Below are 25916 nucleotides of genomic sequence, written 5' to 3' on the forward strand. Positions count from 1 at the left end.
TTGAGTTTTCACCATACACGTTTATTTTCTAAGCATTCGACCAACAGTCGGTCGATACGACAAACAAAACAGGTCTGCAACAACGACAGCAACACGAGATCGTAAAATAAACCAACGCAGGCGATGGATGACATCGATGGTTAGTCATTTTCGGCCTCCTGAAAAACAAAACAGTTTCAGTGAGTATGGCTTTACACTACTTCTAGCAAAATGCAGCAACATCACAGTGGGAGACACCACAAATGGGCCTGATACTTTGTAACTGTCTGGGAGGAAATCGGAGCTGAGTCTTCATGACGAGCGAACGCTTTGACCACTAAGTTACCCCGCTGTCCCTCGCAGCAGAAGTACCAAAACATGTGCTTAAAATCGCTTTGACTTTACACTGTATCCAACATTCCAGCTATATGGTAATCAAGTCTCAACCAGACAATCCAGTGACTGGCGAAACGAGTATCGATCCGTGCAACTGGGATACGATGACAGAAACATGACGGGTAGTATATGCACACAAAAACGACCCAGTCTGACTATAAAACACAAATAACCTATTTGAAAACTGGAGTCTAAACACGACCCACTCGACGACGGGACTAGACGCACCTCTTGACCAGACACGCGAAAGAGTGAGTTTACAGTCCGTTTGAGTCAGAAACGGACCGATGAATTGCAAAGTTTATCGTTGTACAAAATTGCCACAAATATAAATAGTACACGTTTATTATTTACGAACACCCAACAGCTTTCTGATATTTCAACATTTTACGGGCTCTACGAAGAAAGTTGTTTAAGAAACTATCATCACTGAAAACGCAAAAGTTGCTAGCTGTCGCGGCGGGGTGTAACCGCAGAAACGGAACAGCCAGCCAGTCTTAAAATCAAATCCAGGAGACCTGTCGGTTCCTCGCCTGTCGTCGTGCCATAGGCACGACTTAAAGGGATGATAACTGGTGCCACAGTTGCCTGTTGTAAGCCATCCCGAGACCAGTAACTTTGTTCAATGATGTTAGCTACGTTGACACAGCTTTGACAATTTCAGTCGTGATTTTGTTAAGGGATTCCTTAACCAAAACATCTACGTCACATAATCTAAAAGTTGTGTTTGATCTGGCAACATCTCGTTTGACAATACACCATATCATTTCAATGTGGTTTTGGTCACAGTGATAGGGTGCAAGTCGCAGAATATCGTGATCCTTACTTTTTATGTAACTGTAAACTTTGTAGAAAGGTTCACCTTTGTGGGTTTTTATGATCTCGTATAGCTGAGGCTTCGGTGCCTTTGAAGACCGTGCGATCTGAAATGTGTCAAGCCATATCGACATGTCACCTTTTCGACTGTTCGATGTTGGGTCTGCCAGGGTCCTGCACGCTCAGGTATGGGGAACTGTCCAGTACGACAAAAGACTTCTCTGGTACCAACTTGATTTTAACCCAATCGAGGAAAACCCCACCATTCATCACGGAATGGTAGTCTCTGTTGTCTGTGGACTTTGCCCTGAATACCAAGTCACAGCCTGGGAGCAAGCTTTTGCTTGTGCAACCAGCATGGAGAATGATTAGTCTCTCCTTTCCCTAGAGGCAGCTTTCTAAGTGACCCCTTATCACCCCCATCGGGTACCCACTAACTGCTGGCAGTGTATGAGGCACTGACCCAGGTCTCATACAAGTACACTGGGTCGAACGCTTAGTCGCGCCTCTTTATTACCCTGAGAAAATTATTTCTCAAGCGAACGATATCAGGGCGTTCACAGAGTACTGACATTCTCCCCGAAATTTTCTTTTAACGATACCCGAAAGTATGTACTTTGATACTGAGGTTCGTGTTCTTGATTCAAATGCTTTTTAAAAATTTTCAGCGACATGTATTTGTTTTCAGAATCGAGCTTGTTGATAGACTGCCTTACAAGGTTCTTATGAAAGTTGTCCAAATGTTTTAATTTGTGTGATTTGACACCACCTCTACCTGCTTTGCGTCACCCTCACAATGTTAGTGTTCCACAACATTTGTAAGTAACTTTGTTGATACTCCTAAAGCTTTTGATGCCCCCTTACGGAATTTATTAATGACATAAAATGGTTTATCCCTTTCGGCTTCAGGTATGTGTATCCCACGACGAGACAGTGGCTGTTCCGTTTCTGCGGTTTCACCCCGCCGCGTCAGTTAACAACCTTTGCGTTTTCAGTGATGATATTTTCTTAATCAACATTTTTGGTAGAGTCCGAAAATTTTTCAGATATCACACAGCTGTTGGATATTCGTAAATGATAAACATGTGTACTATTTATATTTATGTGGCAATTGTGTACAATGATAAAATTTGCAATACATCGGTCCATCGGACTCAAACGGACTGTATGTAGTTTTACGCCGCACTAAGCATAAATCCAGCTATTTGGCAGTGGTCTAATCGAGTCTGGACCAGACAATCCAGTGATGAACAGCATGAGCATCGATCTACGCAATTGGGAACCGATGACCAACCAAGTGAACGAGCCTGACCCGATCTCTTTAGTCGCCTCTTACAAGCACAGTCGACATCTGAGGCAAGCATGGGTTGCTAAGGCCCTATTGTACCCCGGGTCTTCGGGCTGTGACCAGACAGGACCCAAGGCACCAAACAGAAGAAAGTACAAGAAGGTGACATGAGATGGCAAACAGTGACACGTGACACGAGACCAAGGCCTAGATTTTCGAAGCTCTCTTTGCGCTAAGATATTCGTAAGTTATTGTTAATGTATGGCACTTACGACAATCTTAGTGCTAAGAGAGCTTCGGAAATCTGGGCCCAGGAGATGAAACGTCATGGCGAAACGTGACAGCACGACGACACCCTTCAAGACTGCCGAGACAACTGGCTAGGAGGCCCCAGGAGATAAGATGAAACGACATGGGGCAGGACTAGACACGTAAGTACGGGACACTACAGCATCAAACGAGGCGAGACATGAGATGAGACAAAACAACGAGACACGACAACACGAGACAACAAGAGATAATACAAGACGACACCCAGAATGACGACAGATTGTGAAGCCCAGACTGAGCCAGGTACTACTGACGGTGCAATTTACTGAACGTCACTGTTCACAAACCTTATCCAGACGCCGTCAGGGGATTTTCCACGTAGTTACAGGAACTCTGGGTAGAAAAATAGAATGCTCATCTTAATATAAATGTCTGGCGGCACGAATTTGAGCATGGTTGGGGACACAAGAACTCTATTACTGAACGCTATCGAACAAAAGACAATTAGAAACAATTTACTAGGAAAAATAGACGTTTTTATCCATCCTTTTCATGATTGGACACGCTGGGGTGATATTTTAGCTAATTTAACTTCATTCTTGGTCTTTTCAGTGATTTTAATCATCGCTGAATGTTATCCTGTCATATGTCCGAAATATGGAGATAACTGAGTTTAATTTCAGACCGCTTTTAACAATATTTCAGCAATATTTCAGCAATATCACGTCGGTGGACACAAGTAATGGGCGACCACACACACATTGTATACATGCGAGAAAGCGAACCCGAGCGAAACGGAGATAAAGAAAAAGGGTTCTAGGTTCTACTCTATTATAATTAAACCGATGTGCGAGTAAATATGACTTCATCCATTTCATGAATTGCACGAGACAGCAAGATACCAGAAACGATATTTTGAACTTATGTAGTAATGCACAAACTGATTATGTAATTCCACATGTATTTTCAGTAATTACCTTCACTTGACTGAGCACAAGAGGTAAACCTAGTGTCACCCAGACCCAGAAACAGCCTAGCATCACGTGGACCTTGCAACAGAGCCTAGCATCACGTGGACCTTGCACCAGAGCCTAGCATCACGTGGACCTTGCACCAGAGCCTAGCATCACGTGGACCTTGCAACAGAGCCTAGCATCACGTGGACCTTGCAACAGAGCCTAGCATCACGTGGACCTTGCACCAGAGCCTAGCATCATGTGAACCTTGCAACAGAGCCCAGTATCACATGGACCCAGCGAGTGAGTTCAGTGTTACGCCGCACTCAGCAATATTCCAGCTATATGTCGGCGGTCTGTAAATAATCGAGTCTGGACCAGGCAATCCAGTGATCAACAACATGAACATCGATCTGCGCAATTGGGAACCGATGACATGTGTCAACCAAGTCCGCGAGTCTGACCACCCGATCCCTTAGTCGCCTCTTACGACAAACACAGCCGCCTTTTTATGGCAAGCATGGGTTGCTAAAGGTCTATTCTACCCAGGGACCTTCATGGATCACGTGGACCCAGCAACAGAGCCTGATACCAAGTGAGCCAAACAGATGTTGCATCAGAGAAGGAAATAACTCACCCCATCACAATTTTTTTCACAGATTATGAACGTACAGCGGAAGTTCATTCTAGACGATCCGACCAGTTTGAAAGCCCTGAAGTATGGGCTTGCGGTAGTCCGGCCTCTGGCAGTGAAGCCTTGGTTCTTCTTGATTATCGCACCGTCGCCGCAACTGAAAACACGATTAGTCTTGGGCTGTAAATGGACTTGTTTACAGCTTTGTAAAGTGCTATAAAACTTGCTTGAATAACGAGAGAGACACGTCTGATGTGTTGTCTGATGTTAAACGCCGCTTTCATTAAATGTTCGAGTCTGTACCAGACAACCCAGCGACTGAGAACATAAGCATCGATGTACGCAGCTGGAAAACTGTGACAGGAGCGTAGCAAGCCATTTTGTTCGCGCAAGCCCAATAGGTTACAAAGCTTCATATTTCAATAGTATTAAGGGCTGGCTACCCATGCCCAGGGATGACACGTGTCCGAGTCTGAGCACCCGATTCCGTCAGTCGCCTCTCACAAGCATGAGTGAGTGAGTGAGTTGCTGAAGGCCTACTCTACCCCGGAACCTCTCACAAGCATGGGTGAGTGAGTTGCTGAAGGCCTATTCTACCCCGGAACCTCTCACAAGCATGGGTTGCTGAAGATCAATTCTAACCCGGATCGTCACAGGCTCCATGGACCAGACCAGATAATTACAACATTTATTGTTATTTAAACAGTGCAATATTTCAGATTTTGACGACAAACTAAATAATGTGGACCAAACAAATTAACGGTTTCCAAAGTCGCCGATTTGTGGTGACAAGGTCAAGGTTAACCAGGTCAGTTTTTGAGGTGACCATTGTAAACAAGACATGCCAAAGTGGCGTTTAAAAAAGCACGACAGATAGGTTGACGAAAAGATCACCCACCCTGCTATAAGAACTTTGTACGTGCTAAACCTTCCTAGAGCGTGGCACCCGATTGCCTGAAGACCAACTTCGTCGCTGTAGTTTCCTGTTGAGGAAAAGTACACTAAATAATTAATTCTGATAGAAAGTTGGCCATGCAGTAATCAACGACAGGTGAGTTTTTTCAGCAATACCCTGCACATATTGTACTCATGTAGGGAATAGAACCCGTGTCCTCGACGTGACGAACAAAAGCTTTAACCACTAGGCTACCGCTTGTATTGTGAGTGAGTGAATATTATTGTTGCAACTTCAAGCACTATACCCGTAATAACACGGGTGTGTAGTAACACCAAAACTACGCTTTACTCATTGTCAGCGAGAGAAGCGAATTCTACAGGCTATTGTCGCGGACTTTCGACTTGAGGCCCCGGACTGAAGATTAACTTGAATTAACTGATTTTCATAGTTTTACGAAACTCACCGATAAGCTCTGCCCGTAGTTGTATGTATCGTCCCAATCGGATTTTGCCGACTAGTCTCTTCTGTTGTACGTCAGTCAGATATATGTCTATTTTCGACTTGGCAGGCCTCCCTCGGTTGGACAGAATCCCTTCCAATGGTTGCTTGCTGCAAAAGAGTGAGTATTTCCCTTGCAATCTGATCAGGTGATACCACCCGTCTTACATAACTGGTAGCTGTAGTGGTATCAATCTAAATATCAATGCAATTCGGCGTTTGAAGGACATAAGAGCTAAGAGAATTGGTTTCAGTTCCTGCACTTTTATGTGATTTTCACTTTCTGATGGTGTCCATCTGCCATTAGTGGTGGCACCATTACAACAGATATCCCAGCCTTCTTCACTAGCATCGGTCTCCAGTAGGTAACACCATTAAAATGTCTTTTAGTGAACCCTGGTCCTTACTAGCAACACACAATTCTTCCTAGGTAGAAGGTCTGCAATAGGGAACAGCATTGAAATGTCTTTTAGTGAACCCTGGTCCTTACTAGCAACACACAATTCTTCCTAGGTAGAAGGTCTGCAATAGGGAACAGCATTGAAATGTCTTTTAGTGAACCCTGGTCCTTACTAGCAACACACAATTCTTCCTAGGTAGAAGGTCTGCAATAGGGAACAGCACTGAAATGTCTTTTAGTGGACCCTGGTCCTTACTAGCAACACACAATTCTTCCTAGGTAGAAGGTCTGCAATAGGGAACAGCATTGAAATGTCTTTTAGTGAACCCTGGTTGGACTGAAGAACGGTTCGTGGAATGCGTATTCGGACATGTTTAGTTAGTGGATGTTTTGTTCTTGGACAGTGTGTTGTGCTCGCAAACGCACTACGCTTCGCGGAAAGGACGTCTGCACGAGATTTCCATGCATGTGTCTTATATAAGAACAGTTCGTGATTCTGCAAAAAAGGAGTAGCAGTATTAGGGTTAGGTTAGGAGTGTTATGACACTGATTATGTGACGTCTGTGTGTTAGATGTTGAACGGTTGACATGCATGTTAGATATTAGTTGGTCATAATCGGACCTCAGTGGAATATTGCCAGTGTGCGGTGTCTTACACTCATTAGTTTATTGTAAACAGACAATTGTGGGAAAATAAAATTTGGGGTTGGATAAATGGAATTTTGTTTTGTTTTGTAAATTCCACTGCAAAACACTGGTCCTTACTAGCAACACACAATTCTTCCTAGGTAGAAGGTCTGCAATAGGGAACAGCATTGAAATGTCTTTTAGTGAACCCTGGTCCTTACTAGCAACACACAATTCTTCCTAGGTAGAAGGTCTGCAATAGGGAACAGCATTGAAATGTCTTTTAGGGTAGAAGGTCTCCAATTTGGTCTCCGTGTTTGCAATGACATTTTCTGTCATAATCAGCCTCTTTTCAAATCCGTGATTATTTGAATCACATACACATAAAGTCGTTTCAACCAAATACGAGCTCTCTGAGAAGGCGTCTGAACTTAGCGCGAGATGCCATCTCATAGGACCTTCGGCACGTGACAGGTTGGTAGAATGGCAGCTAAGGCCGATTCTTCTTCTCATCTGCTTGACCAAAACCAGCCGAATCATGTGTAATAATACGTTCTAAGAGAAACCGTTATTCTAACGCAAATGAATAAATTATAAACCACTTTGTGAAGTCTGGAAGAATATGTTATTCCTGGGGTTTTGAGCCTCGCTAGTTCAAAACAAATTTGTCACTATTAAAAATATACTCAAAGGCAAACGTTAGCGGAGCGAGTAAGTTTAGATTTACGCCGCACTCAGCGATATTCCAGCTACATGACGGCGGTCTGTAAATACTAATCTCGACCAGACAACCCAGTGATTAACAGAATAAGCATCGATCTTCACAAGTGGGAACCGATATGTCAACCAAGTCACCGAGCCTGACCACCCGAGCCCGTTAGTCGCGTCTTACAAGCATGATCGCCTCTTACGACAAGCATGGGTTGCTGAAGGCCTATTCTAGCCCGGACCTTCACGAGTCACGTTAGTGACACAAACAATAGAAAAGAACACCTAGCATAAGCAAATGGACTACGAGACAGCTGGTGAGGCGAAATGGGGTTTTCCGTCGCCTTTAGAATGTAGCGACGTGCATGCGTGTGTATGGGAGTCTCCTTGTTCTAACGCAAACTTAGCTGGTTTTATAGTGCTAGCTCAAGGAGAAATCATGAATACCCCACACCGACGCCTTCGAGCCGACAAGCCCTTGTGCTCATTAATGCCCAGCAAGCAGGGATCCACATTTTTGGCCTGACGCGGCGTGGGACTGAACCCGCGACCTTCCGCTCTCGGGGCGGTTGCTCTAACCACCACACCACGAGGCGGTGCCTAGTGCACTAATGCAGACCTGGTACCATCGCCACCACGCCTATAAACGTCCTGGGGAAGACCAATCCCTACCCAGGGAAGGGTTTGGCGGTCTTCCTGTATCGTTGTTGGAGATTCAGGGGACCATCACAGACGCGTTCAGTGGATGATAACTTAGGGGATCTTGCTGTCCAGGGTAACACATTAGCATAGTCGCCTTTTGTGACAAGCACTGATTGCTGAAGACCTATTTACTGTCAAAGTGGGCGTCTTGCACGTCTTGCCGCAGACATGTTGACGTCGTCGCAGGTACACAACTGTTGGTATGGGCTGTACTGGTGTGTATTGTTGGTATGGGCTGTGCTGGTGTGCACTGTTGGTATGGGCTGTGCTGGTGTGCACTGTTGGTATGGGCTGTGCTGGTGTGCACTGTTGGTATGGGCTGTGCTGGTGTGTGCTGGTGTGCACTGTTGGTATGGGCCGTGCTGGTGTGCACTGTTGGTATGGGCCGTGCTGGTGTGCACTGTTGGTATGGGCTGTGCTGGTGTGCACTGTTGGTATGGGCTGTGCTGGTGTGCACTGTTGGTATGGGCTGTGCCGGTGTGCACTGTTGGTATGGGCTGTGCTGGTGTGCACTGTTGGTATGGGCTGTATTGGTATGCACTGTTGGTATGGGCTGTGCTGGCGTGCACTGTTGGTATGAGTTGGTGTGTACTGTTGGTATGGGCTGTATTGGTATGCACTGTTGGTATGGGCTGTGCTGGTGTGCACTGTGGGTATGAGTTGGTGTGTACTGTTGGTATGGGCTGTACTGTTGGTATGGGCTGTATTGGTATGTACTGTTGGTATGGGTTGGTATGGGCTGTATTGGTATGCACTGTTGGTATGGTTGTGCTCGTATGCATTGTTGGTATGGGCTGTACTGGTGTGTACTGTTGGTATGGGCTGGTATGGGCTGTATTGTTCTGCACTGTTGGTATGGGCTGTACTGGTATGTACTGTTGGTATGGGCTGTATTGGTATATACTGGTAGTATGGGCTGTATTGGTAGGTGGCTGGGACAGGGGTGTGATTCGAATACAGATCTCCAGTTGTCCCGAGGCGTGGCTTGAACTTTTCCAGAACGAAAAGATAACTGATGTTGTTCTGCACTTAAGTGGAGTGAACTGGTACCATTTTACTACAAGGTAACTGGGATACGATGACGAGTCAGTCAGTCTGACCACCCGATCCCATTAGTAGCCTCTTGCAAGCATTGGTTACTGAAGATCAGTTCCAACCCGGATCTTCATGGATGCACCGAACAGAACTTTCAAGGCTTAAGGTGAACATAGGTGGTTGTTTGTCTCGAGTGTCATGTTTCTTGCAAATTTCGAGCAATTCGACAACTGTTACAGATGCATTCGTGGATCGTTTTTGTTCTATTCTCGGGTGTAAACCTCACATACATTCACATGACAACCAATCAAAACTTTTGCCTATGACTCATTAATGTGATATGAGGAAGTCCCTTCATTGACAAGAGTTGTTTAATCGACGACTTGACGCCCAGAAGTATCAAAACTGGTTATATTTCTCCACATACCTATCTGAAAATTTCGATTTCGGGCTTTCGCGCTCGCCGAAGTTGTCGTAGGTGCAGGTAATGACCTTGGGGGCCTCTTCTCTGATGATGATGCCGCCAGTGAGGGGGACGTACACGTGAAGAACGTAAGTCCGACTGTCATCTTTTCTCTGCAAGATGAGCGAGTCATTATACATGACACTTAGGGTGTTTATTTTTATGCTGCACTAAGCAGTCTTCCATCGAGATGAGGCGGGCTGTAAATGATCGAACCTGAACCAGACAATAAGTGACTTTAGTTTTACGCCGCACTCGGCAATATTCCAGCTATATGACGACGGTCTGTAAATGGTCTAGACCAGACAATCCAGCTGTCAACAGCATGAACATCGATCTGCGCAGTTGGGAACACATGACATGTCAACCAGTCAGCGAGCCTGACCACCCGATCCCGTCAGTCGCCTGTTACAAGCTTCGTCGCCTTATATGGCAAGCATGGGTTGCTGAAGGCCTATTCTAGCCCGGACCTTCATGGGTGGGATTAACAGTACATGCATCGATCTACGCAACTGGTGTCAACCAAATCAACGAACCCGACAACCATTTGCACATTAATTTTAAGGGGGTCACATTGTAGATGCAACTCCATAAATATGATGCCCGACCCTTGTTCCACACTCAAAGTAGCGCAATGGAGGAACCAGCCTGGTTCTGGTGTAGGTACATCGAGTGAGTGAGTTTGGTTTTACACCGTTTTTAGCAATATCCCAGCGATATCACGGCGAGGGACACCAGAAAATGGGCCTCACACATTGTACCCATGTGGGGAATCGAACCCAGGTCTTCGGCGTGATGAGCGAACGCTTTAACGACTAGGCTACTCCACCGCCCCCGTAGGTACATTGACTTGGTGTACATATCGAGTACAGTATGGTTATGGCGACCTCAAGGGGCCATTACCTAAGTTCGTTATAGCCGCCGTTCATTATACACGTCTTTGAGAATAGGGACTAGACAGAAAACGCAATTCGTTATAAACATGTGTTCACAATATCTGTAGTTTACAGTCCTGGACTGTCAGTTCACTTTCGTCAGTGAAGGATGTTCGTGGTAGACACATTTACGATACCGTTTTTCAAGTTTCAAACTCACGTTAAAGACACATTCTTCTTTCTGCTTGCCTTGAAGGACAGGGTTTAGTATCCATGTACCAATGGCATCTTTGTGGAAAGTAAACATTTCCCCACCTTGACACACGGCGTAAGGTTGCGTGCCCTCCAAATCTGTGAGCACATGGAGGGTGGCGACGTTTTCTCCATCTACAGGACACCTGGCTTGCACTATTGAAAATATTTTGTGCAATATAAGGGGGAAACTAAATTGTGATTGACCTACATTCTTAATATGCTACAACATAGTTCTATCATGGAGGCAAGTTAAGTAAGTGTTAGTTCAGGTGGACCTGGTGTCTAAACATAGAATTCGGGATTATTTCTTTGAAAGGATATGAGCGAGTTTGGATTTACGTCGCTTTTTGCAATATTCCAGCAACATCACGGTAAGATACCAGAAATGGGTTTCAGGGTTACCCTAACCCTAACCCTGATACCAGAAATGGGTTTCAGAGTTACCCTAACCCTGATACCAGAAATGGGTTTCAGGGTTACCCTAACCCTAACCCTGATACCAGAAATGGGTTTCAGGATTACCCTAACCCTGAGACCAGAAATGGGTTTCAGAGTTACCCTAACCCTGAGACCAGAAATGGGTTTCAGGGTTACCCTAACCCTGATACCAGAAATGGGTTTCAGGGTTACCCTAACCCTGATACCAGAAATGGGTTTCACACTGTAACCATGTTGGTAATCGAATCTCATCTTTGGCCTGACCAGCGAACACTTTAAACTTTAAGCCACCCCACTGCCCGTTTCTTGACAGAAAGCTACTAAATGGTCTGTACAGAGAATGAAAAGATCCCACGTGAGCTGCAGTTTATGGTAAAATAGATAACGGATGACATGTCAGTAGGTAAATGCACGATGCAATTCAGAACATTTTAAAATGTCGTCTACCTTCCGTACGGATTTCAAACGATGGAATGACATCACTTATTTGTGCGTAATTCTCGATCCAGCGAGAAGGCAGAGTCCAATCATACTCACCATGAGTAATGAAGTCTTTGTCTGGGTCAACACGACCGTAGATCTCCTTGACAACCTACAAGGGAAGGCGCACACACATTTCGATAGTAACAATCATGGAAGTTAGGTTTAAATCTGAAAACAAATTACACAAACCTGTAGAGGTTTCCAATTCTTTGAAGAGAATCGTCCTTGGGGTACATATATGCATTTTCTGCTGCCGGAAAATGTCATGTGACAGTTGTATCAACGTTTTAATAAAATATTGCACAATAAACAAAAGGTCTTTTTTGTTCATTATACGGCCCCTCACCACGTGGAGTCACCCCTCTGCCGCGCATGCACAGACAACCAGGTAAGCATCTAAGCCCGTACGATCATTCCTTCTGCTGAAGAAATCAGAGAACAGAATTGCGGGGAGGTTGGTGGCCCTACCCCAAGAACGATTCTCTTCAAAGAATTGGAAACCTCTACAGGTTTGTCTAATTCTTTTTCATAGAGATCGTCCTTGGGGTACATATATGCATAAGCTTCGACTCCCAAAGACCGGAGACTAGGGAGGACGGAATTCTGGTTCAGTAAGTAATTAGAGCGATATTAATTACAAAAAATTAAATTACGCAAAAGTTCTCACCTGCCTACTCCCGATGAGCTTCCGCTAGAGGCATTATAGGCGAGGACCGACAGGGAGCAACCGCACCGATACCGACCTCAGAGCTAAGCATGCTATAAATAGCACTGTCAAAAGTGCAAGTAAACCCCGGTCACATCGTGATTTCTGTAGAGAGCAATGTAAGGGGGGAAAACCCAACCCAAGACTGACCACAAATCAATCTAGATCTCAGTCGTGGGATATGGCAACAGTGGAGATATGCACTTATACGCATTATGTCAGCAGCGTCTAATGTCAATCAACCAAGACTCACTCGGCCAGGGTGGCAGGACACTGTCCACTGGAGAGAACAGTACAGCCAAACCGTGCATGCTCACGTGAGTGCGCATCAAGCTGATAGTGCTTGATAGACGTGCTAGGCCTGCTCCAAATAGGAGCAGAGCAAATCTTTTCAATGGGCAGTGGCGATGCGAATGCTTTGGAAGCGGCTACTGCCCTGACCGACTGAGCCTTCAACCCCTCGGGAGGGGGTGGGGGGGGGGCTGCCCTTAACCTGATACGCAGCACAGATGACCGAAACTAGCCACCGAGATAGTGTCTGTTTGCTAGCTGGCAACCCAGCCTTCCCACCACCGTAAACAGCAGAACAGATGGGTACCCGTACGGATCCCTTGTGTTCGTTTGATATAGACCTTGAGGGTCTTATGGACATCCAACGGGTGAGTGCTCATTGCAGAGGTCCCCGATGTAGAAGGCTGGGTAAGAGTGGGAAGTTCGGTAAGAGTGGGAAGTTCGATAGGAGCTGTCACATGGAAAGCGTGATTGATCTACGGATGGTAAGAATCCAGGAGGCGAATACTGACACGGTTTGGGTGGAACACAGTCAGCGCCGGGTCTGCAGACATGGCATGTAAATCACCAGCCCTTCTCCCAGAAGGTACCGCCACCAGACATACCGCCTTCCATGTTAACAGCTGAATGGAAATAGCCGATAGACGTGAGAAAGTAGGACCGGACAGCCAATCAAGCACGATTGACAAATCCCAAGGTGGGCGGTACGCCTGACAGCAGGTCGAACCCGATCCACGCCAGCTAGAAAGCGCTGTACGAGAGGGTGCTGCCCCAGAAGAGCACCTTCGACAGGGGTGTGAAAAGTGGAAATAGCGGCGGAGTAGCCGCGAATGGTCGACGCCGGGACCACCTATCCTCATACTGAACGTTTGTCGAATCCCCCCTCGAAGCCAGAATCGCGTCTGCAACTGCCGAAGGAATTACGCGTGCCTCGAGGCTAGACCTGACAGAGGTTAAGCCACTCACTGAATCCGTGGATTTGGGTGTGGCGCGCCGTTCTGAGTGAGAATGTCCGGACGCAGAGGTAATAGAACAAGAGGCTTAGCCAGAAGCCTGAGAATTACCGGAAACCAGCTCTGCGATGGCCAAAGCGGTGCCAGTAACACAAGCAGCCGAGCTGGCTGGGTGGGAGGTGGGAGAGGACCCAGGGAATCAGGGGAAGTGGTGGAAACGCCCACAGAACCTGTCCCGTCCAATCCAGCAGGAAGGTGTCGGACGCTAACGCTCTCTGGTCCGGTATTCGAGAGCAGAACACGGGTATCCGATCCGTCCCGCCGGATGCAAACAGACCCACCTGGAACGATCAGCACAACTGGGAGATAACTCCAAATATCCGCCGATCGAGGATCCACTCGTGCGGGGCCAGGATCCGGCGAGAGAGCGTGGCTGCTCGGACGTTCCCCAGCCCCGGGAGATAGACAGGAATCACCTGACAGTCGTACTTGTCGCACCAGAGGAGAAAATTGGGAACGAGGAAGTACGAGGAGTCAAACCCCGCCTGTTCCTCGCCCTGGGCTACACGCTCTATCGCGGACTTGTCCAGCAAATCCTTAACCTCGTCGCGCAAAATACGCGCCTTGATCGGACAGGCCGTACAAAACATTGAAAATTACGTGAATACCCGCAGCGTGAACTAATTGGTACAAGACGCAATATTTCATCATGCGGGGACGCCGACTTCCCATCATGGGAAAGCAACACGTGCGTAACCCACGGGAAAGCCGGCGCAAATACAAAGTCACAGACAAACAAGTTAACTCCTGGTTTATATAAATAACGTTCTGCTCCTGTGAGCGAACGAATAAACCATACATACAGTAGAGGAAGACTCAGTCATCTTCATAGTACGCTTAGGAGTTGTTGAAACGTTTTTGTTTGTTTTTGTTTGTTTTGGTTTTTTGGGGGGTTTTTTCGTTTCCCAGCACACGTCTGTACAGCACGGAGACAGAAGGAATGATGAAACGGGCTTGGATGCATACCTGGTTGCCTGCGCATGCGCGGCAGAGGGGTGACTCCACGTGGTGAGGGGCCGTATAATGAACAAGAAAGACTTTTTGCTTATTGTACAATATTTTATTAAAACATTGATACAACTGTCACATGACATTTTCCGACAGCAGAAAATGCATATATGTACCCCAAGGACGATCTCTATGAAAAAGAATAACATGCTCGGTGAGTGAGCGAGTTTAGTTTTACGCCGCTTTTAGCAATATTCCAGATATATCACGGTGGGGGACACCATGTACCCTTGTCGGGAACGACCTTCAGCGTGACGAGCGAGCACTTTAACCACTAGGCTACTCACTGCCGCGGTTGCTATAGATGCATTCTTCAACATATCCTGAAGTTCAATCACATGTGATGTATATTTGTGCTGCAGGCGAGTGGTTATGCCATATGACCTTCACGTGTGTACCTACCAAAGTCAAGGTGAACAACAGCGTGAGGACACCTGCAAATGAAAATAGTACACCAGTACTGATACCCCTCATTTCAAGTTAAGCAACACCCACTATGTATATGCATAAGCAGTCTGTCAACACAATGTCATGTTATGGCAAATTAGCTATTATGACAGTAAACAATCAGGTGTTCTTGTAAGTAAAACATAACATACCCGAGAGGGCAAACACCCTTATTGCTGTGAGGGGGTGATGTGACAGAACGAGATTGGGTGCTGTGGCGTGATCGGACGTGGTTGGGTGCCGTGAGGGAGTGTTGTGACGTGGCTGGGTGATGTGACGGACTGCTGTGACGTGGCTGGGTGATGTGACAGGTTGCTGTGACGTGTCTGGGTGATGTGATGGGCTGCTGTGACGTGGCTGGGTGATGTGATGGGCTGCTGTGACGTGGCTGGGTGATGTGATGGGCTGCTGTGACGTGGCTGGGTGATGTGACGGACTGCTGTGACGTGGCTGGGTGATGTGACAGGTTGCTGTGACGTGGCTGGGTGATGTGACGGGTTGCTGTGACGTGGCTGGGTGATGTGATGGGCTGCTGTGACGTGGCTGGGTGATGTGATGGGCTGCTGTGACGTGGCTGGGTGATGTGATGGGCTGCTGTGACGGGTTGCTGTGACGTGGCTGGGTGATGTGACGGGCTGCTGTGACGTGGCTGGGTGATGAGATGGGGTGATGTGACGTAGCAGAACGTGACCGGGGGTTGCTACGGGGAAATGTTACGTGACGGAGTGATGTGAATGTGGCTGGGTGATGTGACGGGTTGCTGTGACGTGGCTGGATGATGTGACGGGTTGCTGTGACGTGGCTGGGTGATGTGGCGGGCTGCTGTGACGTGACTGGGTGATGTGGCGGGCTGCTGTGACGGGCTGATGTGACGTGGCTGGGTGATGTGACGGGTTGCTGTGACGTGGCTGACTGATGTGATGGGCTGCTGTGACGTGGCTGGGTGATGTGACGTGGCTGACTGATGTGACGGGTTGCTGTGACGTGGCTGGGTGATGTGATGGGCTGCTGTGACGTGGCTGGGTGATGTGATGGGCTGCTGTGACGTGGCTGGGTGATGTGACGGGTTGCTGTGACGTGGCTGGGTGATGTGACGGGCTGCTGTGACGTGACGGGCTGCTGTGACGTGGCTGGGTGATGAGATGGGGTGATGTGACGTAGCAGAACGTGACCGGGGGTTGCTACGGGGAAATGTTACGTGACGGAGTGATGTGAATGTGGCTGGGTGATGTGACGGGTTGCTGTGACGTGGCTGGATGATGTGACGGGTTGCTGTGACGTGGCTGGGTGATGTGGCGGGCTGCTGTGACGTGACTGGGTGATGTGGCGGGCTGCTGTGACGGGCTGATGTGACGTGGCTGGGTGATGTGATGGGTTGCTGTGACGTGGCTGGGTGATGTGACGGGTTGCTGTGACGTGGCTGGGTGATGTGGTGGGCTGCTGTGACGTGACTGGGTGATGTGGCGGGCTGCTGTGACGGGCTGATGTGACGTGGCTGGGTGATGTGACGGGCTGCTGTGACGAGATGGGGTGATGTGACGTGGCTGGGTGATGTGACGGGCTGCTGTGACGGGCTGCTGTGACGTGGCGGGGTGTTGTGACGGTGTGGCGTGACGTTACAGAACGTGGCTGGGTGATGTGAAGGGATGATGTCACATGACAGGACGCTGCTTAGTTTAAAGGTCACATGCAACGTAAAACACAACTTTGCAGATTCTGGTACCTTTCGGTATGCACTTACCGAAACAAATCATAAAAAATGTCAATTCAACCTATAAAGTTGAAAAAAACGCGATGAAAAAAAGCCCGCGAAATCGGAGTTCAAACGTTTCACTAAATTCCCCCCAGCGCTGGGGGGAAAACTGGTTTCAACAGCTGTGCTGCGCTGCGTCCATAACGCATGCGCAGTGAATAGGTTCGCGGAGCTTGAAACAGTATGCATGCCCAGCGTCTGAGGTCGTGTGCAGTAGTTTAATCTTGGTTGTGTACACAAACAAGTAAATAATCTACTCGTTACGTAAAACAACTTGTTGATTGTGGTAAGCAGTCTTTGTCACAGAGAAAGCTCAGTGTCTGGTTTATTCACACCTGTATGTCTGTCTGCCTGTCTGCTAAAGACAAAATGCAATACACAGCTTCAATCATTGACCACGTGCAATTTGAACTTAACACCTATCAGACTATACGACATACAGAAAATAAGTTGATTTATGACTCGTGTACCCGAGTCCCGTGTCTGCCACATTATGTAATTAGGCACGTGTTATACACATGACATGTTTTTATGTCTGTGGGTTGCAAACAAACTACATTCATTTTTTTCGGATGACTGGATCTGACGGAAACTGGTGCAAACTCTTGTCAGTTTCAAGTCCTGCTTTGTACTTGGACGAATGACAAATTCCAGCCACGCAGTAGTTTACCATCTCTACTGACATGATTAATTATTGGATCGAGCGCAAATTCAGAGAACATGTATTTTCCAAACCCAACATCTCTATATACATTCTTCATGGATAACGACTTCTTTTCGTATATATGATTTTGTTTGACAACAGTATATGAATCCATACTCAAACGACGCATCAACTACACAAAAAGAAGTTGTTATCCGTAAAGAATCTTACTTTCTTGTGATTCGCCGTACTTCTAAAATGCCCATCAAGCAGATCATCTTTCTCTACACACAATGAACCCTCAGCATATCAGCAAATGAAACAGCCAATCGGAAGCCGTCGTTACACTTGAGTGCATATCCACCCGCTATGACTGGGTTCGGTCTCCCGAGGGCTTCGTTTCGGGGGAAGTAAGCCCAAGTACAAAATATTGCACTTTTGAATCGCGGTTGTACGCTTATAATTGTTTTTATTTGTTTTTTTAAAAGCAGCAATGTATATTATATGTCATGAATAAGTGATAAATGTGTTTTAATTATGTTTGATTTTTTGGTTGCATGTGACCTTTAACTGTTGGGTGGGTTGGACGTAAAGGTTCAGACGGCTGGCGATGTGATATGTGGATCTGTTCCGTTTCGTTGTTTTTCTTTTTCGTTTGTTGTAATAGTCAAGGAATAATCGCACGGCAAATGAAAAAAACCCGAAACACTGCAGTTATATATTGGATGATATATTGTAGATTGGATGTTTTTGAGGGGGTGGGGTTTTAACGCAGCACTCGACAATATTCCAGCTATATGGCGGCGATCTGTATAGTCAGGTCTGGACCAGACAATCCAGTGATCGATAGCCTAAGCATAAATCTGCGCAACTGGGATACGATAACATGTGTGACCAATTCAGTGAGTTAGATCACCCGATCCCGTTAGTCGCCTCTTTCATTAAGTGTGGGTTACTGGACACCAATTCTTACCCGGATTTACATGTCGTATACATTAAGACTAATTTAACATTATCCATAGCACTATAACTAGATATTCGTGAAAATACATGTGTCGGGTGTCCTTTTATTATTCGTGTTGTGACCGAATCATACGGTGGCATAATTGGGCCATTGCGTTTTTCTTTCTTTTACATCTTGAAATTTTAAGTAGTAACTTGAAATCTCAAGATGTCGATTTTAAATTTCTAGTTAATAATTTAATGATCATTCTAAAACTCTTGAAATTTTAAAATACTATGTTGAAATTTCAAGCTAAGTGATACAATATTCAATTCATTTTACTCAAAATCTTTATATCAAGTTGCCATTTCCAGATCTTTCGTTAGTGCATCTTGAAATTTTAACATTTTAACTTGAAATTTGAAGAAGAAAAAAAGGAAAATCACATGGCCCTATTATGCCACCGCAGACAAACTTACCTCGAACAGCTTCCATGACGTGAGGCAATGGTTGTCCGGGATTCGGGTGCCAGGTTCGTGAAGATCGTGCTGCCAACATTACCCAATCAAAATAAAGGTAACGTGAAAACGTCACGGGTTTTGTTTTGGTGAATGTTTTCGGAATAAGAACGAGTAATATGGTGTGTCCCTGTCACTGCTTGATGCCCAAGAACAAATCCCTGATTATACTTGACAAATCGAAACTTTAAGTTATCTTGTTCCACTTTGTAATTGCAACAGCTATGTCCGTCACATGATACGTGTCAAATCTGATTAAGAGTTTTAACGATACCCCTGGTATCTCGTCCAGTTAAAAAACAAATCCACCATATCAAAACCGTGGAACGCGTCGTAAAGTTCACGGCCACGCGAATTTATCGCCTGAACGGAGCACCACTACCAGGTGCGCGTGCATTTCTACTGTTGAACTATATTACTGCCCAGTCGACTTGATCAAGCACAGGTGAGACCATCGAGCCTCAACGAGAGTGAAAAACATACTTTCATTGTTCATAACGAGAATATTTTAGAATTAACGTGTTTTGTTTTGTTTTGCGTTTTCCAAGTTGCAAGTGAACCCGTTGAATTCAACGGGAACGAACGTGGTTGCCGATATTATCTGCAGGTGCTTTACACCGTTGCCAGCTAGAATTGTACCTGTGAATTCGAAGCATCCGATAGAAACTGGTAGCTATTAGACTGCAAACACATGCCGTTCTTCTAAAGCGTTTATCTACACTGAATCTTGTTTTTAAAAAGGAACACAATCTTTATGATTAAAACATTAAATAGCAGTATATTTTCAGGCCTCCCAACTCGTAAGGTGGTCGATACTTTGGCGACCTTATTCCCATAAAATATTTATGAAGAATAAAGACACTTTTTGTTTTACCTAAGTAATATTAGTACATATTTGCAAAACAGAACTTGCCAATTATGGGGTGTAAGGTGAAATATACTTAGGACTTCAAAAGTGCCACATAACAATTTGTCTGTTCTGTGACAACTTGTTTATTAATGAACAATCGTGACCAAGTTAAATTGCTGTGAATTGGGGCATAACGAAAACTTGATGGCAAGTAAACTTGAATGAAGAACATTGTCAACATTTGGTACCGATGGTTTAGTGTTCTAGCTTGCCCATGAAGCCGTTTTACGCCCCTTTATATCAAGTTTAGAATTTTAAAATTCAGGCTACAAGGTGACTGTAAATGGCCTGGGCAAGGCAACCCAGTGATCGGCGTAAGCATAGACCTTCACAATGAAGATGGCATGTCAACCGAGTTAGCGAGCCTAACCACCCGATCACACCTTGCGACCAGCAAGTTTTGCTGAAGACAAATTCTAACCCTATTCTTCACGAATACACACACCGTCCTGAGACGCGACAACTGTGATTAGGTGGTAAGGATCGCCGGCTTTGAAGCATATCGTTAATCCCATTTGCAGTGATCTATGATCACCAGGAAATTGCCGGAGTGTCTGGGCCAAACTCGATAATATACAGGCTGTGAGCAAAATGTTGGAATGTTGCCGAATGCAGCATTACAAGTTAATACCGAACTGTAATTATAAACTGCCATTAACTGTTTTATATTTTCAGGCTGACCACTGACCTTTCAAAAATGAGGTCGATTTTCATTCTAATATCGGTGAGTACTGCTACACGATGTATATTTAATAATCACTCAGTTTTCGAGACGTTCAAATTAACAAATGTATTTTGTATTTTGAGTATGTCGTATTTCCAGGAGTGTTAAGTATGTGCGTTCACGTTAACACTCGGGCTGTTCTGTATTTCAGGTGGGACTGGGCTTCGTGTCATGTGAGCGTCTGACGCCCGGTCGGGGTAGGTTCTGATGTTTTACGAACTCGCCCTCGTTTGTGGAAACTACATTGTTTGTAGATATGAATGTGGTCATTAGTTGGCTTGGTTAGTTTGTCAGGACCATGTATCAAAAACAAGTTGATATATGATGGTCATTGACCGAAAATTGTAAAGTTCCATTCTAAATAATTCCCTGTCCCCTCTGGTTCATGTTGACTATTTTGCACAATTCACGGTATTTCCCGGCCCGTGAAGGTCCCGGGATAGAATAGGCCTTCAGCAACCCATGCTTGTAAGAGGCGACTAACGGGATCGGATGGTCAGGTTCGCTGACTTGGTTGACACATGTCATCAGTTCCCAATTGCGCAGATCGATACTCATGTTGTTGATCACTGGATTGTCTGGTCCAGATTCGATTATGTACAGACCGCCACCATATAGCTGGTATATTGCTGAGTGTGACGTAAAACTAAACTCACTCACTCACGGTATTTCCCATTTTCGTCAGGATGGTGTATGTACCTTCATTATGTGATATTGAACATACGACTGCAGTCATCTACTCTTAATCTGAAACCCAACTGAACTGTCAACATATGCTGATTGCTAGATATTTCCCCAATGATTTCCAGTATGCCCCATTTCAGTATTGGGCTTTCTCCAAGCCTGTGGATTTAGTTGTTTGGTTTTCAGCCGCACTCGGCAATATTCTAGCTATATGGAGGCGGTCTGAAAATAATCTGGACAAGACAATCTAGTGATCAACAGCGTTAGCATTTGGGACGCAATATGTCAACCACGTGAAAAAGTCAGTATTCCCGATCCCACGAGTCACCTTGGTTGCAAGCATATGTTGCCGGGGATACGACCCTCACCCAGATCTTCACGAGTCCTAAACGTAGTAACTGGAATGTTTCGTTTGAGCATACATGCCGTGATGCCTTTCATAATGTCGATCACTGCATTGTCTGGACCAGACTCGATTATTTACAGACCGCCCCCATATAGCTGGAATATTGAGTGCGGCGTAAAACTGAATTCATTCATTCTCAACAAAGAATCTACTTGTTCCTCGCCATTATTTTCTGACACCATGTTAACATTAACGCCTTAATCCAGTTAACATAACCTGTGGGACACTGAAGAACAACACCGCTACAATATACTACTTCGGGGACAGCATAACCGTCTCGGCATTCATGCCCAATGGCAAGAGCTGTGTCTTCAAACAGGATGTTGCCAAGGCGACGTGGAGTCTCGAGGTGGCCTTGTCCGGCAAAAGCAAAAAGTGTGTCATGACGGTACGTGTAGAAAGGTTGATAAAATCATTCTTGTGTAATTTGTTGGAAAATATATGAACATTACAAATTCATTTAATAAATTTTAATTTTAAACTCGTACCTTTATTGATACTCAACAGTTGGTGTTGACATAAAAACACCAAATATTTTAGATGTCATGAAAATTATGCATGCCAAAGTTAAATTCCATGAGTCTCGAAAGTTCAACTCAGATTTTACATATAGTGTAAAGGTATTTCAAAGCCAGGCCATAACTAAGTATCGCACAACTGGGACGTTGTTTGAAAGAAACGAATGCAAATCTGTCCTTTAAACACGGGAATGGTCATAAGTTATCAATGTGCTGTCTTGGATAGGCGAGATACACAACTTTAGAATAAGGTCGGTAAGCAAGTGAAGTGCATGCCCGTTGTTTGCACATGGCCTGCCACTTCAACACAAACAGGACCAAGAGAGCTCCACACGATCTCGCCACAGCCCTGTCATTTCTCATCTTGCCAGAAAATGCCCCACAGACGTATCTATAGCATCGAGGTGCTGTCTCGCCGTGGAAGCCCTGTCTTCGAGACTGATGAGGATGAGAAGTTTCTCATGGAATGCAACTTCGAGACATACAAGGATGAAACAGAACAAAGCCTCCCTCTTATTGACGTGTGAGTCGACTTGTTTTAAGTACTTAAGTTTAGAAATTAACCACACACGCCATGAATTGTTAGTTGTAGTGAATAGAAATGTTAGATGCTAATTAAGCGGTGGATGAAGTTTAATAAGTGTAAGGAACACTAAAAGTAAAACATATTTCGATAATTCCTCAATCTATGGGTATAATTCTCATTTAGAATCAAACATCCCAGATGTCGCTAAGTGGATGACAAGGAGGCGGTAGATAGCTCGTCACGCGATGGCCCAGGTTCGATTCCACAAACGTGTACAATGTTTAAAGCTCATTTCTGATGTCCCTCGCCGTGATATTGGTGGAATATTACTAAAGCGGCGTGTACAACTTCATCACTCACTCTGACAATACTCGTGAAGCTGCATCATAATGAGTGCATGCATCACGATGGACAATGTTACCAGACGTGCATCCGAAACATCGGGATATATCATGAACACATTCGTTGCATTGTGGAAATGGTCAAGCACCTCAAAGGTGGGCACAATACATATAATAGCCATGTACTTTCATGAACGTTAGTCAGTGCTTCTAAAATGTTGCTCTTTTTGTCTCGTGGGATGTTACAGGTGGAAGATCTAAACCCTACTTCCCCTCTAATTCCTACCAATTTCAGAGATCTTTGTACGTGGTAATTACAAGTGTCATTTTTTCAGGAAGCATCCTCCAAAGATTGTGGACACCCATGAGGGCAAGGTCAGCAACTCTAACTACACAGTCGAACTCGTCGGCATGGGAGGGCAAAAACTAAAATCGGCCGAAGTCGGCCTGATTGTGAGGTTAAAGGTCACAATGTCACGTGAGTCGATATCATTTGGATAGGTTGGGGAATAACTATCCAGCAGGATATGTGAATTCACTCATTGGGGCGGGGCTGGGTTAGCTTTGTGGTTAAAGCGTTCTCGCGTCACTCTGAAGACCCGGGTTCGATTCCCCACATGGGTACAATATGTGAAGTCCACGCCACGTGACAATGCTGGAATATTGCTAAAAGCCTCCAATAGTCAGTCACTACATGTTTGAATAGAACTATCAAACAGAGGCTAGTCAGAATAGTAAATGAAGTGACAAATAGGTATTACTGATCAGACATAGTTATGGATAGAAAACACGATGTAGGGTGTTTTGGTTCATTCCTCAGCTTCAAGGCAAGAGAAGGGTCTTGGATTCATGCCGGTGCGGTGTGAGGTGACAACACCTGATGAGAAACAGGCGTCGGCCATATTAGCGGATGGGTACGTCACATAACCGTCTTTCTCGTCTGTTGGGATTGATCTTCAGCAACGCATGCTTGTAAGAGGCAGCCAGCGGGATCGGGTGGTCAGACTCGTTGACTTTTCATCTAATTATGTGGATCGATTCTCATGCTGTTAACTGGACTGTCTGGTCCAGGCTGTTATGTACAGACCGCCCCAACTTAAATATTGTTGAGTGCAAACTTAACTCATCTGTTCACCTTTCTAATCCCTCCACGTAATCAATCCTCCCATTAAAACCATAGAGTAATTCTAGCACTTGGTAATGCTCGATTTCAACGGTCAAACTGATAAGGTTGAGTCACACAAACTTTGAATAAAATCAGAGCCCCTTATTTTCTTAAATAATTTTCGACCAGTGCTTTACCTTTGTTTTGTGGACTGTGATTCTAGTTTGTCGAAACAGTCCAGTTGTCCACTTAAATATTTTTAATGTTTCATCTGTTGGTCACTCGCAATATGAAGTGAATGTCATGGGACTGAAGCTGTTTTTATGCGACTGCGTTCTTCAGCATTACTGTCTGGTTGCCTGCCATTGCGGACTTACGAGTAAACACTTATTGTGCATTCTTCAGCGTTACTGTCTGGTTGCCTGCCATGGCGGACTTACGAGTAAACACTTATTGTGCATTCTTCAGCATTACTGTCTGGTTGCCTGCCATGGCGGACTTACGAGTAAACACTTATTGTGCATTCTTCAGCATTACTGTCTGGTTGCCTGCCATGGCGGACTTACGAGTAAACACTTATTGTGCATTCTTCAGCATTACTGTCTGGTTGCCTGCCATTGCGTACTTACGAGTAAAGCCTTACTACTTTGACATTAGCAATATTCATCACACATTGACGATGACTGGTTACCACAGCAGGGGCGGGTAGACTGGCCGAGTTGTCAAAGCGTTAGCGCATCAAGCTGATAAATCCGATTCCCTACGTGTGCAATTTGTGAAATATGGGTGAAACCTTATTCGCAGCCTGGTATAACGGTTATGCTAGTTGACCTCGTTATTCTCCATGCACGTCACATCCAAGTAGTTTTAGTTCAAAGCCGCTCTCAACAATGTTATGTCTATATGATGTACGTAAATAGTCAGGATCAGACATTCAAGTGATGGACAAGACTTTATCATTCACAGGTTTTATCTGTCCTTTACCAATTTTGCTATTTCTTTACAAACTTGGCACATATGTCTAGTGGTATACTGGTACCCTTTGGTAGGTTTGGATTTCTGAATACAATATTTTTGTGTTTCCATGGAAACAAGTTCAGCCTCTGAATTTGACAGCAGTGTTCTTTTCCAGAGCAGAATTTTTTAAAAACTTGCAATACTCTCCTACCACTCTGCCATATGCACACCAAAACATTGACATACTGTAATCACAATTAGTAGACACATTCATGAAGAGTATTTTGCGGCTGTGGGGGGATATTGAGGACGTCTTGTTATTATAGTGATCACACTTGTCATGCCAAAGACCTGCCTTAGATTGCCTGCATGAGCACAATGTTTGAAGCCCCAGTCCGGTGTCACTCGCCAGAACATTGCGGGAATATTGCTAAAAGTGGCGTAAATCCACATGCACTCATGTGTCCAGTCTGTCTACAGGTGTGGTACAGGATACCCGTTTGACAAGAAGAAAGGCTTTCAAATGATCAAGATGGTTGGAGTCAGCCCGCCTTTCCGCGTCTTCCGACTGCACCCAAAGAAAAGCGTCAACTTCAAATGTAGCTTCGTGACATGCAAGGGAGATTGTATTGGGGTAGGTGCACTGGGGACCAGGGAAATGGCATTGGGGTAGGTGGACTGGGGACCAGGGAAATGGTACTG

At 45.4% G+C, this 25916-nt stretch overlaps 2 protein-coding genes across 4 annotated transcripts in view; one reads left to right on the forward strand and one right to left on the reverse strand.

The window, feature by feature from the left end:
- Nucleotides 1-19499, reverse strand: LOC137268850 (vitelline envelope sperm lysin receptor-like). Its single transcript, XM_067803417.1, has 10 exons — nucleotides 19005-19499; nucleotides 15142-15173; nucleotides 11776-11830; nucleotides 10766-10953; nucleotides 9635-9783; nucleotides 5701-5846; nucleotides 5238-5322; nucleotides 4343-4496; nucleotides 3097-3142; nucleotides 1-158 (listed from the first exon to the last, which is right to left on the reverse strand). Exons 1-9 carry the CDS (start codon nucleotides 19081-19083, stop codon nucleotides 3098-3100), a joined length of 933 nt encoding a protein of 310 aa, XP_067659518.1. The 5' UTR covers nucleotides 19084-19499; the 3' UTR covers nucleotides 1-158; nucleotide 3097.
- LOC137268849 (uncharacterized) overlaps nucleotides 19189-25916 on the forward strand; it is a 9343-nt gene continuing 2615 nt past the window's right edge. Inside the window, exons 1-8 of one of the 3 annotated variants that reach the window (XM_067803414.1) lie at nucleotides 19189-19488; nucleotides 20629-20677; nucleotides 20829-20874; nucleotides 21974-22155; nucleotides 22657-22808; nucleotides 23488-23630; nucleotides 23973-24066; nucleotides 25695-25848. In XM_067803414.1, coding sequence (XP_067659515.1) covers nucleotides 20651-20677; nucleotides 20829-20874; nucleotides 21974-22155; nucleotides 22657-22808; nucleotides 23488-23630; nucleotides 23973-24066; nucleotides 25695-25848 — 798 coding nt within the window. In that variant the 5' untranslated portion in view covers nucleotides 19189-19488; nucleotides 20629-20650. Of the gene's footprint in view, nucleotides 19713-20628; nucleotides 20678-20828; nucleotides 20875-21973; nucleotides 22156-22656; nucleotides 22809-23487; nucleotides 23631-23972; nucleotides 24067-25694; nucleotides 25849-25916 lie in introns of all 3 variants that reach the window. The other 2 variants (XM_067803415.1, XM_067803416.1) reach the window with 2 other exon arrangements.

This window comes from Haliotis asinina, chromosome 16 (assembly GCF_037392515.1).
Source record: "Haliotis asinina isolate JCU_RB_2024 chromosome 16, JCU_Hal_asi_v2, whole genome shotgun sequence".
Lineage (NCBI taxonomy): Eukaryota > Metazoa > Mollusca > Gastropoda > Lepetellida > Haliotidae > Haliotis > Haliotis asinina.